The sequence below is a fragment of the Anomaloglossus baeobatrachus genome, chromosome 6 (genome assembly GCF_048569485.1).
Source record: "Anomaloglossus baeobatrachus isolate aAnoBae1 chromosome 6, aAnoBae1.hap1, whole genome shotgun sequence".
Lineage (NCBI taxonomy): Eukaryota > Metazoa > Chordata > Amphibia > Anura > Aromobatidae > Anomaloglossus > Anomaloglossus baeobatrachus.
The window spans coordinates 128955517-128970530 of record NC_134358.1 but is presented as its reverse complement, the minus strand read 5'-3'; the positions used below and the strand labels follow the sequence as shown (position 1 = coordinate 128970530).

The 15014-nt window shown below is 46.1% G+C and overlaps 1 protein-coding gene across 1 annotated transcript in view; it reads left to right on the top strand.

The window, feature by feature from the left end:
* RAB2A (RAB2A, member RAS oncogene family) overlaps positions 1-15014 on the top strand; it is a 182562-nt gene that overhangs the window by 152318 nt on the left and 15230 nt on the right. The window contains exon 7 of the mRNA XM_075353249.1: positions 5779-5847. Coding sequence (XP_075209364.1) covers positions 5779-5847 — 69 coding nt within the window. The remainder of the gene's footprint in view (positions 1-5778; positions 5848-15014) is intronic.

Sequence of the window (15014 nt, the reverse complement as noted above, 5' to 3'; positions counted from 1 at the left end):
AAGTATTTAATGAGCTTCTCATTGAGGGCGATAACTGATCCCCTTTAGATATACAGATATATCTATACATGCGTAAGATCATGTAGTTGATTTTCAAACAACCAAATGTTACAGCAACCCCTTTAATACCGTGTTTTCCAAAAAATAAGCTCTAGCTGGATTATTTGGCCTTTTAGGAGTAGACTTGAAGTATAAGCCCTAATTGCTTATTCAAACTAACAGTATCCTGAAATACAGCTTGTGCAGCCCTTTTTTAGGGTAATAACATTTATTGTCTCTTTGTGTTGTTCTAAGCCCTGGCTAATTAAGAGAATGAATATTCACCCTCCTCTCCCCTAATCCTGCCCACTGCACTGCACTCTGCCTGCTGTATTACATCACATGGATCACATCGCAATCATCAGCGATTCTCCTCAGCTGAGAGTGACAGCGTGTATGTCACTGCAGCTGTACACTCAGCTCAGGAGAGACACTGATAATTATGATGCAGTCCTCGGGCTGGCAGTGCTGGTAATACTGCAGGTAGAGTGTGGGACTGAGTGGTGGGTAGGATTACGAGAGAGGAGGGTGAATATTCATTCTCAGGCTAGTTTCACATGCCGGCAGCCGGGCGTTCAGCTGAGCGCTCTCACATGCCGGCGGCCGGGCGCTCAGCTGAACGTTCGGCCACCAAGAGACAAAATAACGTTTCCGTGATTTAAAAAAAAATAAAAAAGATGAGCATGCGCAATGAAAAATAGAGGATTCCGCCGCTGAAAAAACGTTACATGCTCCGTTCCTTCCGCCCGACGGAAGTAATGCAGCGTTGGCCAGCGGAAGCAACGCAGGTACTTTTGGCACAATCCATCATCCATACAAGTCTATGGGAAACAGCGGAATCAGTTAACGGATTCCGCTGTTTTCCAAAAGGGCGGATTGTGACGGAGGGAAAAAACGCAAGTGTGAAAGTACCCTTAATTAGCCATGCGCTTGCTCACCGTAATCATCGGCAGCACTCCTGATCTTGAGTGACAGTGTTTGTCTATGCAGCGTTTACTCTCTGCTCGGGAGAAATACCGAGGTTTGTGTGGTGCGATCCTCGGGCACTAATACAGCAGGCATTTGCCTTATATTTATAAGATTCCCCCCAAAAATAAGGCCTAGCACATTTTTAAAATCAGAAAAGAATATAAGCTCCGGTCTTGCTTTCAGGAGAACACTGTAGCGATAGCTGTGCTTAGGAGCCAATCACAGTTCTCCCATGTGAGTCCTCTCAACGTTTTTTTTTATTTGCCAAGAAGGTAGTCACTCACAGCAGTGGCGGAGTACAAACTCCTTGCAGATGTTTTCCTTGGTGGGATTTGAATCACGGGACCCCAGTGCTGCAACACTGCAGTGCTAACCACTGAGCCACCGTGCTCCCCACAGTAATGATCCTGTAGCACAGTTTGGGATGTATGGCATTTGTAAGTTCCAATAAGTAGCTGTAGTTATACATACGTGCAGTGTTTTGCCGTACGCGGTCATTACTGTTCATCACCCTGCCGTGGATGCTCCAGTGTGGTCCCTGCATGCTGCTCTTGGGGGCAGTGTCGCTGTTTGTATATGTCTACTGTGTAGGGTTATTTATGCCTAGTCCAGTCGCTACATGACAGTAGTAGTGTATATTACGTGGCTGGGAAAAATCCTGCTTCTTAAAGGTATACATAGCCTAAAGGAAAAAATGACCCTGGTCAGAAATGCCGTGAAATTGCCTGTGCGCTATTGTTTAGTCTGGTAGCTATGGAAATGTTGATAATAAGAGTCATAACTATATAAAACACTCCACAGGCTCGGTGGGTAAAGGATTATGCTGAAGAGGCATCTCAAACTTCAGAGACAAGAGCCCAAACCACAAGACAGCTAATCCTCTGAAGAATCTGAGGAGCATCTGTCTAGATGTATAGATTGATTGGCCCGGCCACGTATTGTCTGTCAGCATTTGTGTATTATCAGTCCGCAGTCATTTACATCTCCCTCATCTGACCAGAATTAGCAATAGAAGCTGGGGTGGGGGGGGGGTGCCGGCTTCCTGCTTGTGTCCCTCATTCACTCTGGACATTTCTAGGTCCACACACTAACAATGGGGTTAGAGCTTGATACTTTGTATTCACAGGGCCTGGTCATTTGTGGGGTTTTCTTTTCTAGTTCAGTGGCCTAAATGCTTACTACTGTATAAAAATCAGAAAATCATCGTTACTTTCCCCCTTCACCAGAGCATCCTCTCTGCTGCTGGCAGCCATAAGGCCACTTTCACACATCAGTTTTTTGCCATCAGTCACAATCCATCAGCTCGACGGATCCGTCGCATCAGTTTGTCATCCGTTTCTTCCGTTTTTTGCCGGATACATTTTTTTTTCTTTTTCTCTAAAGGGGGTGGCCCCAAAACGTTATTGGCTACTAAAATCCAATCACAGCACTGAAAATGACACGTGGCGTGTATTCTACGATATATACTGATATCGGAGCATGCTCAGTAAAAAACAAAAAACAATCCGTCGCTGGATTCCGTCCTTTGACTGATTTACGACAGATCCTGCGCCCATAGGCTTCCATTCTACCAAACCGTTTGTTTTTTCGACTTGCAGAAAAAATGTTGCTGTGGGCGTAGTCTTTGTCTGAAGGACACACGTTTTTCGACAGACCCGTCAAACGACGGATGAAACGTGAGGCCGTCCGTCGCTAATACAAGTCAATGAGAAAAAACGGATCCAGTGGCATCAGTCGCCAGATCCGTGTTTTTTTTTTTCAGAATTGTGACTGGTGTGAAAGGGGCCTTACTTCAACGATGCTATCCTGTCTGCAGCCAATCATTGGTATCAGCGGTCATGAGATGTAGACAGCACAAGACTTCTGAGCCCAGTGATTGCCTGCAGTGGTCTTGTCCTGTAATTGAGATGCCCTAACTGCAGCCCTGACGAGATGGATCAGTGGGGATAGCGGAGAGATGTTGGATTGGCAAGGGGAAACCCCACAAGACAACATAACATCTGAATACTGGAAAAATCCTTTAGGTTTCAACTTAGCTAAGCCTACCATTACTTCTCTATCAGTTTCATTATTTTTATTTTTTTTATAATACGGGGACAAGATTTTTGACCATTATTAAATTTAACCTTTCACCTCCAGAAACGTCTGCAGATATAGTGGTAATCTGAATGCAAAGTGCATCTAAATCCTGTGTCGCCTCTTTACTGGAGCAGAGGGTGCAGGGAGAAAATAAAGTTACTATTCACTATACAGTGAGCGCAGCTATAATCACTCGCCTGCACATTGATGGACAGCCTGCTCCACACTAGTGATTACAGCCGTACGCACTGTATAGGGATTGGTGCTGTACCCGCAGCAGCAGGGGAATATAACTTCATTTTCTCCCTGTAGCCGCTGCTCCACTGAACCAACTAAACATGATTTAAAGGCCTTATACCTGCAGATTACCTCTATATCTGCTGGTAAACAGCGTTTCTAGACTAGACAGGTTCACTTTAAAAACAGGGATTTTTTGGTATATTGCGAATACATAAATGGGACCTAGTGCTGGTCCTCACCTCTAATTGGCACTATCAAATATTCTCTTGCAGGAACATGCTCTTTGCTCAGCATGGCATTGTTGTATTCATCTCCTAAATCTACATGTAAGCATCTTGTGAAGACTCGGGGACGTCAGGGCTTCATTATCATTGTCCTTTCCTGCAAAAATGTTGCGGGCAAATGCGGCTGCACTGTACAGAACATAAACCATTGCAAGTGTCATCTTCCCCTCGTGCACTCTGCTGAAGCGTAACATCTCTAGTGTCTGCTGCCCAATGTTAGTAAGGTCACCATTAATATTTAATGGCTCTAGCTCGGCAGCAGGCAGCTCGTAAAAGCGTGTGCCTGCTATCTGTTACTGCGGTGACTTCATAGCTGCTCTGTAATTTCACCATTGGTTAATATAGCTGCCTTCCCTGACAGTTCAGGAAAGATTTCCGGGCTGTGGAATCGATGCTTCAAAGCCCAATTTAACACTTTCCGCGGCTGAAGTTCGTCATTCCCTATAGTGGTTATTTATGATACTCACTGTCTTACATGGAGCATGCTATGTGGTATGTTTTCTTTCTTTTAGCAAGAGGTTCTTGCTATTGAGATGTTTTACACTGAGAATACATAGAATGTTGTGTTTATTTCTGGGTGATCCCAACCTGATTTGGGCTAGATAGGCAACATAGCAGGGGACTGAGCAGAACACAGAAGATTTTTAGTAAATGACATTTCATAATTCACTTATTGAGTCAATTAGGAGTCCAGTAGGTTGCTTTGCCTGCTCTGCATGTATACCTGTAGATATACGGCTGCGGACTACTGCTAGGACCGCCCACTTGACTCCTAAATCTTGAATCAAAAGAATAATCTGTTGTCTCCAGATAGAACATGAGTAACATGATTGGTGACCGGTTTTATTATTACTAATAATAATATTTATTCACTTATATAGTGCCATTAATTCCACTGCGCTTTACACACATCAGAAACACTGTCCCCATTGGGGCTTATAATCTAAATTACCTATTAATGTCTTTGGAGTGTGGGAGGAAACCGAAGAAACCCACACAGACTGGGAGAACCTACAAACTCCTTGCAGATGTTGTCCTTGGTGGGACTTGAATCCAGGACCCCAGCACTGCAAAGCAACAGTGCCAGCTGCTGAGCCGCCGGGCCAGCTGCTGAGCCGCCGGGCCAGCTGCTGAGCCGCCGCGCCAGCTGCTGAGCCGCCGCGCCAACTGCTGAGCCGCCGGGCCAACTGCTGAGCCGCCGGGCCAACTGCTGAGCCGCCGGGCCAACTGCTGAGCCGCCGGGCCAACTGCTGAGCCGCCGGGCCAACTGCTGAGCCGGCGGGCCAACTGCTGAGCCGGCGGGCCAACTGCTGAGCCGGCGGGCCAACTGCTGAGCCGGCGGGCCAACTGCTGAGCCGGCGGGCCAACTGCTGAGCCGGCGGGCCAACTGCTGAGCCGGCGGGCCAACTGCTGAGCCGCCGGGCCAACTGCTGAGCCGCCGGGCCAACTGCTGAGCCGCCGGGCCAACTGCTGAGCCGCCGGGCGGTTTTCTGAAATAACTACCACTATTAGCTGTTGACCAAAGCCACTGTAGCATCCTACGAATGTGAAGAAAGTCCCTTTATATTGCATTCCTTTCTGTTGGTATTTGAAGTTCCTGAAATGATTTTTTTGTTTATCCCCTCCCTCTTACAAGCACTTCAGCGTTACTATTGGAGCTAACCTACTGTACCTATTTCTCATCCCAAAGACATCTGCAAGGAGTTTGTATGTTCTCCCTGTGTCTGCATGGGTTTCTTCCAGTTTCCCCCCACCCTCCAAAGACCTGATATGGAATTTAGATTCTGAGCCCCAATGGGGGCAGTGGTGATATCTGTACAGCGCTGCAGTATACGTTGGTGTTACGGAAGTATAATAAATACTATAGGAAACATCTGATAATTAGTTACTGCTAAACTACAAGAAATGTTTTCATAGGAACACCGCACAGATGTAAGCGGAGGCAGCAGTTGTATTATTTACAGTCTTTGCTGGGGTTGTGTTCATCGTCCAATGCTCGCTGTTGGCGTGCCGGCCATATGTTGTTCATCTTTGCTTTTTAGATTCCTGGTTGTATCATTGTATTTTTTGTTATGATTATGTAGATTCATGCCTTTCATTTCTGGACATGATGGTGATATCTATTACTTCATAACTATTTATATACTCCTCTATATTTCTCTTCCAGGCATTCATAAACACAGCAAAAGAAATTTACGAAAAAATTCAAGAAGGCGTCTTTGACATTAATAATGAGGTAATCCTATATGTCTGTGTCCTTACATGTGTTAGATGTGTACCATCCATGAACTAAATCACAACTGTAACATTATGGAGAAGACTCTTGTGCTTTTTCTGTTGTTGGCCGCCCGACGTGATCTGAATTTTTGCATTCTTTGTATATTACCCTCTACAGGAAACTGAGTTCCCTCGAACGTTACAGTGTGACTTACAGTGACAGCAGATTATTGTAGATTTTAAATCTAAATACATTTTTAAGGGATTCATGGGCATTTGTCGATGACATAGGATCGTTGGGGGTCTACCCGTACACCCCACCAATCACCTGCTATTAGCTCTGCCAGTGTCCTGATGTAAACATTGTAAGGAGCCCCCTTTAGTGTGTAGCGGCTGCTGCAGATCGGCTCCTGATCTGCTGCACATTGAAAGGTGCTGTATAGCGCAGCTCACTTCAGTGTTTACATATGTTTGCCCTCGGAGCTGAAGGCAGCTGATCAGTGGGGGTGCTAGGTGTCGGAGCCCCCCATCGATCTGATATTGATGACCTATTCTATGGAAGCTTCATCAGTATCAGAAGACTGGACAGCCCCTTTTAATTAAACAATAAATTAATTTGGGGAAACTATAATAATCCAGTGCAATTTGGTTACAAGGTAATTGGATAAACGCTGCTGTCCTTTTACATTTATGAAGGCAATGACTTCTTATTGTTCATCTGTCCATAAGAAGTGAAGCCTTCTAGACTACCTTGCCTATCAATAATCCGCCATTTCAATGAATTCCATTTCAGCACAGACCTCAGAATAAAGCAGGTCTGTCATCCCCTTCATGCTTCCTCAAGTAAGAGCAAAATGCACAAGTCAAGTGCTGAGCAGGCGGTTATTGGAGAATTAGAGAGTTGTTCGAGAACATGATGGCGAGAAAAGCTCAGTAAATTAGTATTGTACTAGTGAGATGTAACTGAGGGCTTGCAGCTTGTGACATCCATGTTTCATACTCCGTATACAGACTGCATTTCCAGTACAGACCTTAGATCTCCTTACCTGAGCTAATGCAGAGCTGAATACTCCATAAATAAATATAATTAAAGTCTAAATTTACTTTGAAACAATTCTTGATAAATGTCCATCTGGTTTGGGTCCAGTTTCTTAAAAAGGACCACCGATTTGTGCAAACCACAGGTATAATTGCTTAGCTTTTCCATGACTGTGCACTTAGCAGCATACAGACCCACAGGCCCCAATTCCTCGAGACCACTCTTGAGAGTGCGTGGTGGAGTCAAGTGCTTCTTCATCAATCTAGAGCATTAGACAAATGCCTTGCACCTCTGTGCTCCACACCAGGAATCGTACATCAGGCCCTGTCTGGAGTAAGATTTGTGGTTTAAGGAACACCACAACTTGTCATAAATTAGACGGTCTGTGGTGTTGTGCCCCTGTCGCAAAACAGTCGCGAAATTTTTGTGGCAAAATTTAGCAGTTTTTCAAAGAAATTTACTTTGAAGAATTGTGGCCATAGACTTAGAATGGAGCTCATACACCATCATCATCATGCCATCGCTGTAGTAGTGTCTTCAGTGGTATTGCCACAGTACTGTTACATGAGTCAATAATCTACACAAAGATTTGTAGCCAGGAAGCATGCTTACAGGGTGCCATGATGCCTCAGCACCTTTACTCCTTTACTATGAAAATATGATCTGCTCCAGTGCAGCTGTCACTCAACAAGCCACTCATTTTACAAACTTCACTTTCTTGGATTTCAAAACCTAAACATCCGAACTGACCACTGCAGGTATGTATAGACTCAGCCTGATAGAGCCAGTATAGCACTGGCTTTAGGTTATATAGGAAAATCCTGGTGATTGGTTCCTTTTAAAGGAAATTCGTGGTAGGATCAACCCTCCCAATCTGTCTTATTTGGGCATGTAGGCCATAGAAAGCTGAATTAAGTGATACCTTGATATCTGTGATCCAATGTCTTATTCAAGAGAAAGCTAAGATTTTCCTAATTTGTAAATAAGCTGTTAGAGAAATGTAAAGATCTATGGGCCAGACAAAAATCTGAGAATCTGCTTCCAGAGACTATTGTAAATGAAAGGAAGCCTTACCAGTGTGATCCATGTATCTCAGAAGAGCGGGCTGTCAGTCATTACATGTCTCACACTGGTAATGCCCCTTTCATTTACAATAATCTCTGGAGACAGATTGTCAGGGAGATCTGTGTCCAGCCCACAGATCTTACCAACTCATTCATATAAAGAAAAATGCTGATTTCTCTGGATTAAGACATTGAATGGCAGATATAACGCATCAAGGTTTTATTCAACTTTCTATGACCTGTTTGCACATATAGATGTCGAGTGACAGAACAGTTTCCCTTTAAGCGGGTTGTCTGGCTTTTTACACTTTTTTTATTTTAAAAAAAAAAACAAAAAACCTCAGCCGCCATAAAAAAAAACATTTTCCACGGCGATCCAGTGCTGAGCCTCCAGCAGTACTGCTGTTTTTTATCACTTTCTGGCCACTGCAGGCAATCAGTGGCTTCTGAGGTCACATGCTGTGCTACTGGCATCACCCGGACCCCAGTAATATGGCAGATCAGTGCTCCCGACAACTCTACCTAACAAAAGCCTGGGGGCACCACAGGACGGTCAGTGCGGGGGAATGGGATAGGTGAGCAGTGATGCTTGATTACATTTTGTTTTTAATCTGCAGAGTGTAGTAAGCCGCTGACACCAGACTCTGACCTGCGGAGGCAAGTCATTGTAATGCAACATGCCCAATCCTTTTCTCCACACGTTTAAAAGGAATCGGTCACCAGGTGTTTGCTTTACCATCTGAGAGCAGCATAATGTAGAGACAGAAATCCTGATTCCAGCGATGTCACTTACTGAGCTGTTTATTGTTACAGAGCTCATGAATATGCTGGACTACCTGCAGCACGCCAAGTAGTCCTCTAATGATAAAATCACTGTTTAAAGGGAACCTGTCACCAGTTTTTTCACTATGAAACCAAAAGTCTCACCTTCTGCAGCTCCTGGGCTGCATTCTATGGGGGTGCACCTTGTGCCCTGACTCCCCTTGCAGACCCCGAATATAACTTTATAAAACCTGACCATTAGGTATGCTAATGACCTGTGGCGCTCAGATGGGCGTGCTCATTTTCGTCTCCTGTCCCTCCTTGTGGCCTTTCTTCGCCATCCTCCTTTCAAGATTGACGTGATGACGCCGCCGTCATCATGCACGCTGCTCGGCTAAATCTCGCGTCTGTGCAGGCATTCCCCCGGCTTGCGCAGTTCACCCTCATGTGAGCCGATGCGGTGTTTGCGCATGCGCAAGATTGATAAAGGCGGCGTCATCACGTCAATCATGAAAGGAGGATGGCGAAGATAGGCCACAAGGAGGGACAGGAGACGAAAATGAGCACGCCCATCTGAGCGCCACAGGTCATTAGCATACCTAACGGTCAGGTTTTATGAAGTTATATTCGGGGTCTGCAAGGGGAGAAAGGGCACAAGGTGCACCCTCATAGAAAGCAGCCCAGGAGCTGCAGAAGGGGAGACTTTTGGTTTCATAGTGAAAAAACTGGTTACAGGTTCCCTTTAAACAGCAATAATTATCAAAACTACACTAATCAGCCCAGTAAGTGACATCGCTGGAATCAGGGTCTCTGCATTATGCTGCTGCTCTCGGATTAGGTGGCAAATGCCTGGTGACAGATTCCCTTTGTCAGGAGAAATGGGTGTCGGTGGTCTCTGTACACATCGGATGGTTGACCGGTGTGTTGAGGCTTTTTGGCTGGGTTCACAATCCGTGATGACAGGTACTGTTTTGGCACTTTTTTAAAACCAGGATGCAGCAGGGTATTAATCCTATTGGCATTGATTTATTTTAAAGTAACTTATATCTGAATGTGTCTGCTATATCTTGTGTAACAGGACATAATAGTCGGCCGGCATCAGGTGTCATTCCTGGGGGGGGGGGGGTTCTAACTATTTTCAAGGTAGAAATATTAGAAATTAATTGCCCTCCATGTAACTGTAGCAAATCCCACTGTTAGGCTACATGCGCACGCTGCTTCTTTTTCGTGTTCACAAACTGCAGCCAAAACTGCAGCCAAAACTGCACCTTCTCAGAGAGAGAAATGTCACAAAAAATGTAGGTGCTTTTTTGGTGCGTTTTTGCTGCTTTTTTGGTGCGTTTTTGCTGCTTTTTTGGTGCGTTTTTGGCTGCAGTTTTGTCAACAATTGTTTCATGTATTTTTCAGTTCAAACAAGCCCATAAAGCTTGTTGAATTGAAAAAAAAAAATTAGAAATAAATAAATAATTAAAAAAAACTGGCGTGCGGTCCCCCCCAATTTTAATGCCAGCCAGATAAAGCCATACGGCTGAAGGCTGGTATTTTCAGGATGGGGAGCTCCACGTTATGGGGAGCCCCCCAGCCTAACAATATCAGTCAGCAGCCGCAAAGAATGGCCGCATACATTAGATGCGACTGTTCTGGGACAGTACCCGGCTCTTCCCGATTTGCCCTGGTGCGTTGGCAAATCGGGGTAATAAGGAGTTATTGGGAGCCCATAGCTGCCAATAAATCCTAGATTAATCATGTCAGGCATCTGTGATACCCTCCATGATTAATCTGTAAATTACAGTAAATAAACACACACACCCGAAAAATCCTTTATTAGAAATAAAAACACAAACACATTCCCTCATTACCAATTTATTAACCCCGACAAAGCCCTCCATGTCAGGCGTAATCCAGGATGGTCCAGCGCTGCATCCAGCTCTGCTGCATGGAGGTGACCGGAGCTGCAGCAGACACCGCCGCTCCTGTCACCTCCATGCAGCAAATGAAGACAGCCGCGTGATCAGCTGAGCTGTCACCGAGGTTACCCACGGCCACCGCTGCATCCAGCGGTGGCCGCGAGTAACCTCAGTGACAGCTCAGCTGATCGCGCTACTGCATGGAGCTGACAGGAGCGTGGAGGACGGGACTTTCAGCGGTGGCGGTGAGAGGGGTCCATCATCTCCCCTGTGACGCTGGGGACAGCGGTACTTCGGGTAACTCGTGGAGGACGGGACTATCAGCGGCGGCAGCGAGAGGGGGATGGACATTGGCAGCTAAAAACATTGATTTTTCCCTCTCGCTGCCGCCGCCGCTGATAGTCCCGTCCTCCACATCATCTCCCCTGTGCGTGCACGCTGGGGACAGTGGTACTTCGGGGAACACATGAAGGACGGGACTATCAGCGGCGGCAGCGAGAGGGAAAAATCAATGTTTTCAGCTGCCAATGTCCATCCCCCTTTCGCCGCCGCCACCGATGGTCCCGTCCTCCACATCATCTCCCCTGTGCGTGCACGCTGGGGACAGTGGTACTTCGGGGAACACGTGGAGGACGGGACAATCAGCGGCGGCGGCGAGAGGGAGATGGACATTGGCAGCTGAAAACATTGATTTTTCCCTCTCGCTGCCGCCGCTGCTGATAGTCCCGTCCTCCACATCATCTCCCCTGGGGACAGCGGTACTTCGGGGAACACATGGAGGACGGGACGGGACCACTTGCCTGAACTCACTTCCTGACAAATCACCTGTGTTTTTGGTACCAAAAACGCAGGTAAAAGGCAGGTAAAATGCACCACTTTTGATTAGCATGCATTTTTCCTGCGTTTTTGATGCCCTCATTGATTTCAATGGGTGACAAATGTTGACAAAAACGCAGGAAGAATGAACATGCTGCATTTTTTTTGTCACAAACTTTTGACAAAAAAAACGCTGACAAATAAACTGCAATAATGTGCGCATGACAAATCTGACTTCTCATAGACTTTGCTGGGAAGTCAGATGTCAGAAAGTTCTGCTGACAAAACTGCAGCCAAAAAAGCAGCAAAAAAGCAGGAAAAAAAGCAGCGTGCGCATGTAGCCTTAGGCTATGTGGCCACGTTGCGTCCTGTCCCTGCAGAAATTTCTGCAGTGATTTGAACAGCACATGTGCACTTCAAATCACTGCAGAAACAGTGCGTACAGAAAACCCGATTTCATGTGCTCTGGATGCAGCCCCTCCCATAGACAGAGCGGGGGCTGCATGCAGAGGGCAAGGAATAAGTGACATGTCACATCTTAGAACGCAGCACTTCGGCAGTAGCTGAAGCGCTGCATTCTAATACGCCACGTGGGCATGGGTTAGGCACAATCTTCATAGATTGTGCTGGGGACGCAGGACGCATGCAGTTACGCTGCGGTGCAGAACGCAGGGTAACTGCATGTAAATACGCTACGTGGGCACAGAGCCTTATGTGTCAGAAATAGTGGTTAAGCAGCTCCAAAAATATGGTGTTCGGCATGGATCCTCTATTTTTCAGATCATGATAGATCTTTACTACGATGTAGCTGAATAGTGGCACAATCATACGTGTGTGGGGACAGCTATGTATCTAACTGCTTCCACACCATCGTATACATATTTTATTTTATTTTTTATTCCTTTTAATAAGTTTAATTTAAAATAATTCTACAAACAAGCCCTTGTCTGTGTCCGTAGCTGACACATGGCAGCCGTACAGTGTGCATTGCTTTTCCTGCCTGTGCACCTCTGACATATCATGAACCAGGAGGCGCAGGATGACCAGTGCAATACGTTAGATGGTTCATTTGTTATTTTTTTTTTCTCTATGAATCCGGCAATTTCTAGAGACTTCTGGAATAATTAGTCTGACATTCTCCTCTGTCGGAGCTTATTTCTGACCCGGTTTCCCAGTATACCACTTGTTTATAACTAAGTAGTTTTTCTTTTTTTTTTTCGACTCCCTGGAGTTCAGTTATAGATGAGCGCTTAGCTGGGAAGAGCCACAAGGGGGCGCCCTGGCAGCGCTCTCCGGAGGATTGTGACACTTGCGAGGGTCAGGGGTTGCAGACATTGGCAGGGCATTGTGGGAAAACTCCAGCAGCCCTGCAGCTGCTTACACTACATGTGGCCTGGGAGTAAATGGAGGACTTAAATTTCAAGCACTAGCTGTTGGTAAAGCACGGATAGGACGAGGGTCGCCACCTGGCTCAGTGCGCACTGCCGCAGGACTTGTTCTCTTTTGTTTTCCCGTTTTGATACAAGATTGACTGCTGCTTTTGGATCATTAACAGTTTGCAGTCTGCTCAAATACATTTCCCCCCAGAGTTTACTGTTTCTACTGAAATCTTTGAAGTTTCTTTGTGAATCCGCCTCTATTCTCTCAGCATTTATTATCCATTTGCTGTGAATGGAATCATTATGGTAATACACTGTAGAGATTGTAATAACTCGTCTATCAGCACAACGGCTTCTCCAGCCCATCTCTGTCTCCTCTGTAACCTGTTGTGTGGCCCAGCGTGTAGCTGTAGAGACTAACTTCCCAGCTGTAGTAGCTTTACTAAATGCATGACTTCAGCACCGCCGCTCCACGCTTCCTGTGATTGATACCGGGGTCACACGAGTGTACGGCGAGAGCATCGCATGCAATATAATGACACTCGGCTCAGACTCTGCTGCAAACGTGGCCGAGTGTCATCTACTCGCGAGCAGGAATCGGAGCACAGGTGAGAAGGAGAGATTAACTTCTCCATCTTCTCCGCTGCCTGTGTCTGCATATACGCACTCGGGTGACATCAGTGGAGTCCGATATTTCACACCCACCCTAAGGGAAACTTTGCACGCTGCGACATCGCACCTGCGATCTCGTTGGGGTCAAATTGAAAGTGACGCACATCCGGCGCCAGTAACTATGTCTCAGCGTGTAAAGCATAGATTCACCGATAGCAAAAACATCACAATCAGGTGATCGTTGTAGCGTCAGTCATTTTCATGAATTCGCTGCAGCGACATGTACAATGTTGTTCGTCATTCCTGCGGCAGCACACATCGCTGTGTAGGAAGCCGCAGGAGCGAGGAACATCTACCTGCGTCCCGGCTGCAATGAGGAAGGAAGAAGGTGGGCGGGATGTTATGTCCCGCTCGTCTCCTCCCCTCCGCTTCAATTGGCCGCCTGCCGTGTGACGCCGCACGACCCGCCCCCTTAGGAAGGAGGCGGGTCGCCGGCCAGAGCGACGTCGCAGAGCAGGTGAGTGCATGTGAAGCTGCCGTAGCGATAATGTTCGCTACGGCAGCTATCAGAAGATATCGCTCCTGCGACGGGGGCAGGGCCTTTCGCGCTCGGCATCACAAGCATCGGCTAGCGATGTCATAGTGTGCAAAGTGCCCCTTAGACTTGGTGCTAGATTTTCTCACATTGCACTAATCCAATTTAGACACTCATGTGAGTGAGGCTTAAAGGGGTTTTCCAGCCAAAAGAAAAAAATTAAATTCCCTTTAAGCAGTCCATTACATAACTTACTAATATAGTTCTATTAGGTCAGATGCTACAAGCTCCCTGTAGCCGCTTGTTTCCAGATCCCGGCAGTTTCCAGTCCTGACGCAGGACAGCGTTTCCTGTGTCGACACGTGACAGAGAAGGCGGCTGGCTTTGCTAATAAAATAAGTCGCCTCCGTTGATGGAAATGTAGAAGCAAAAAGCCCTGAAATGGAGCAGCCTCAGGAGAATCCGGGCATCTGGCTAAATGGAATAATAGTATTAATCAATTTGGAATAACCCTTTTATCCCCTCTGCTTGGTGATAACATGCGGATTCCTGGGGGCCACTGACCTCAAGAATGGGGGTCTGAAATGCCCTAATGTAATGGAAAAGCATGTTAACCACTGCTCCATTTATGATCTATGGTTGAGCACTGTACTTGGAGATCTCCAGCAGTCTCATGAACAATGATTTGGAGAACCCCGATCTTCGGCTCAGTAGAGGTCCTAATGGTGGTACCCCAACTCTCAGCAAGTCATCCCCTATCCTGAGTGATAACCTGTTGACTTGGTGATGTATAATTTTTCATGTCATCAAGATTTTTTCTTATCTGAATAGTCACAAAAACAGATCTTTAATTTTCACGGTGATCATTAGCTAAATCAGAGTACGATGTTTCTTGTCTAGATCTCAACCATTAACTTTACTGTATGAGGAAAAGTCTATCATTAGAGAGCATAGAATTAATGACAGCTGAACAACTAGTTATAATAGGATAGTAAGGGTGTGTTCACACTGGCCGAATATCATGAACAAGCATTTCTAGGTATGCTCGTCTCCTGATCGGCCATTGTAAACA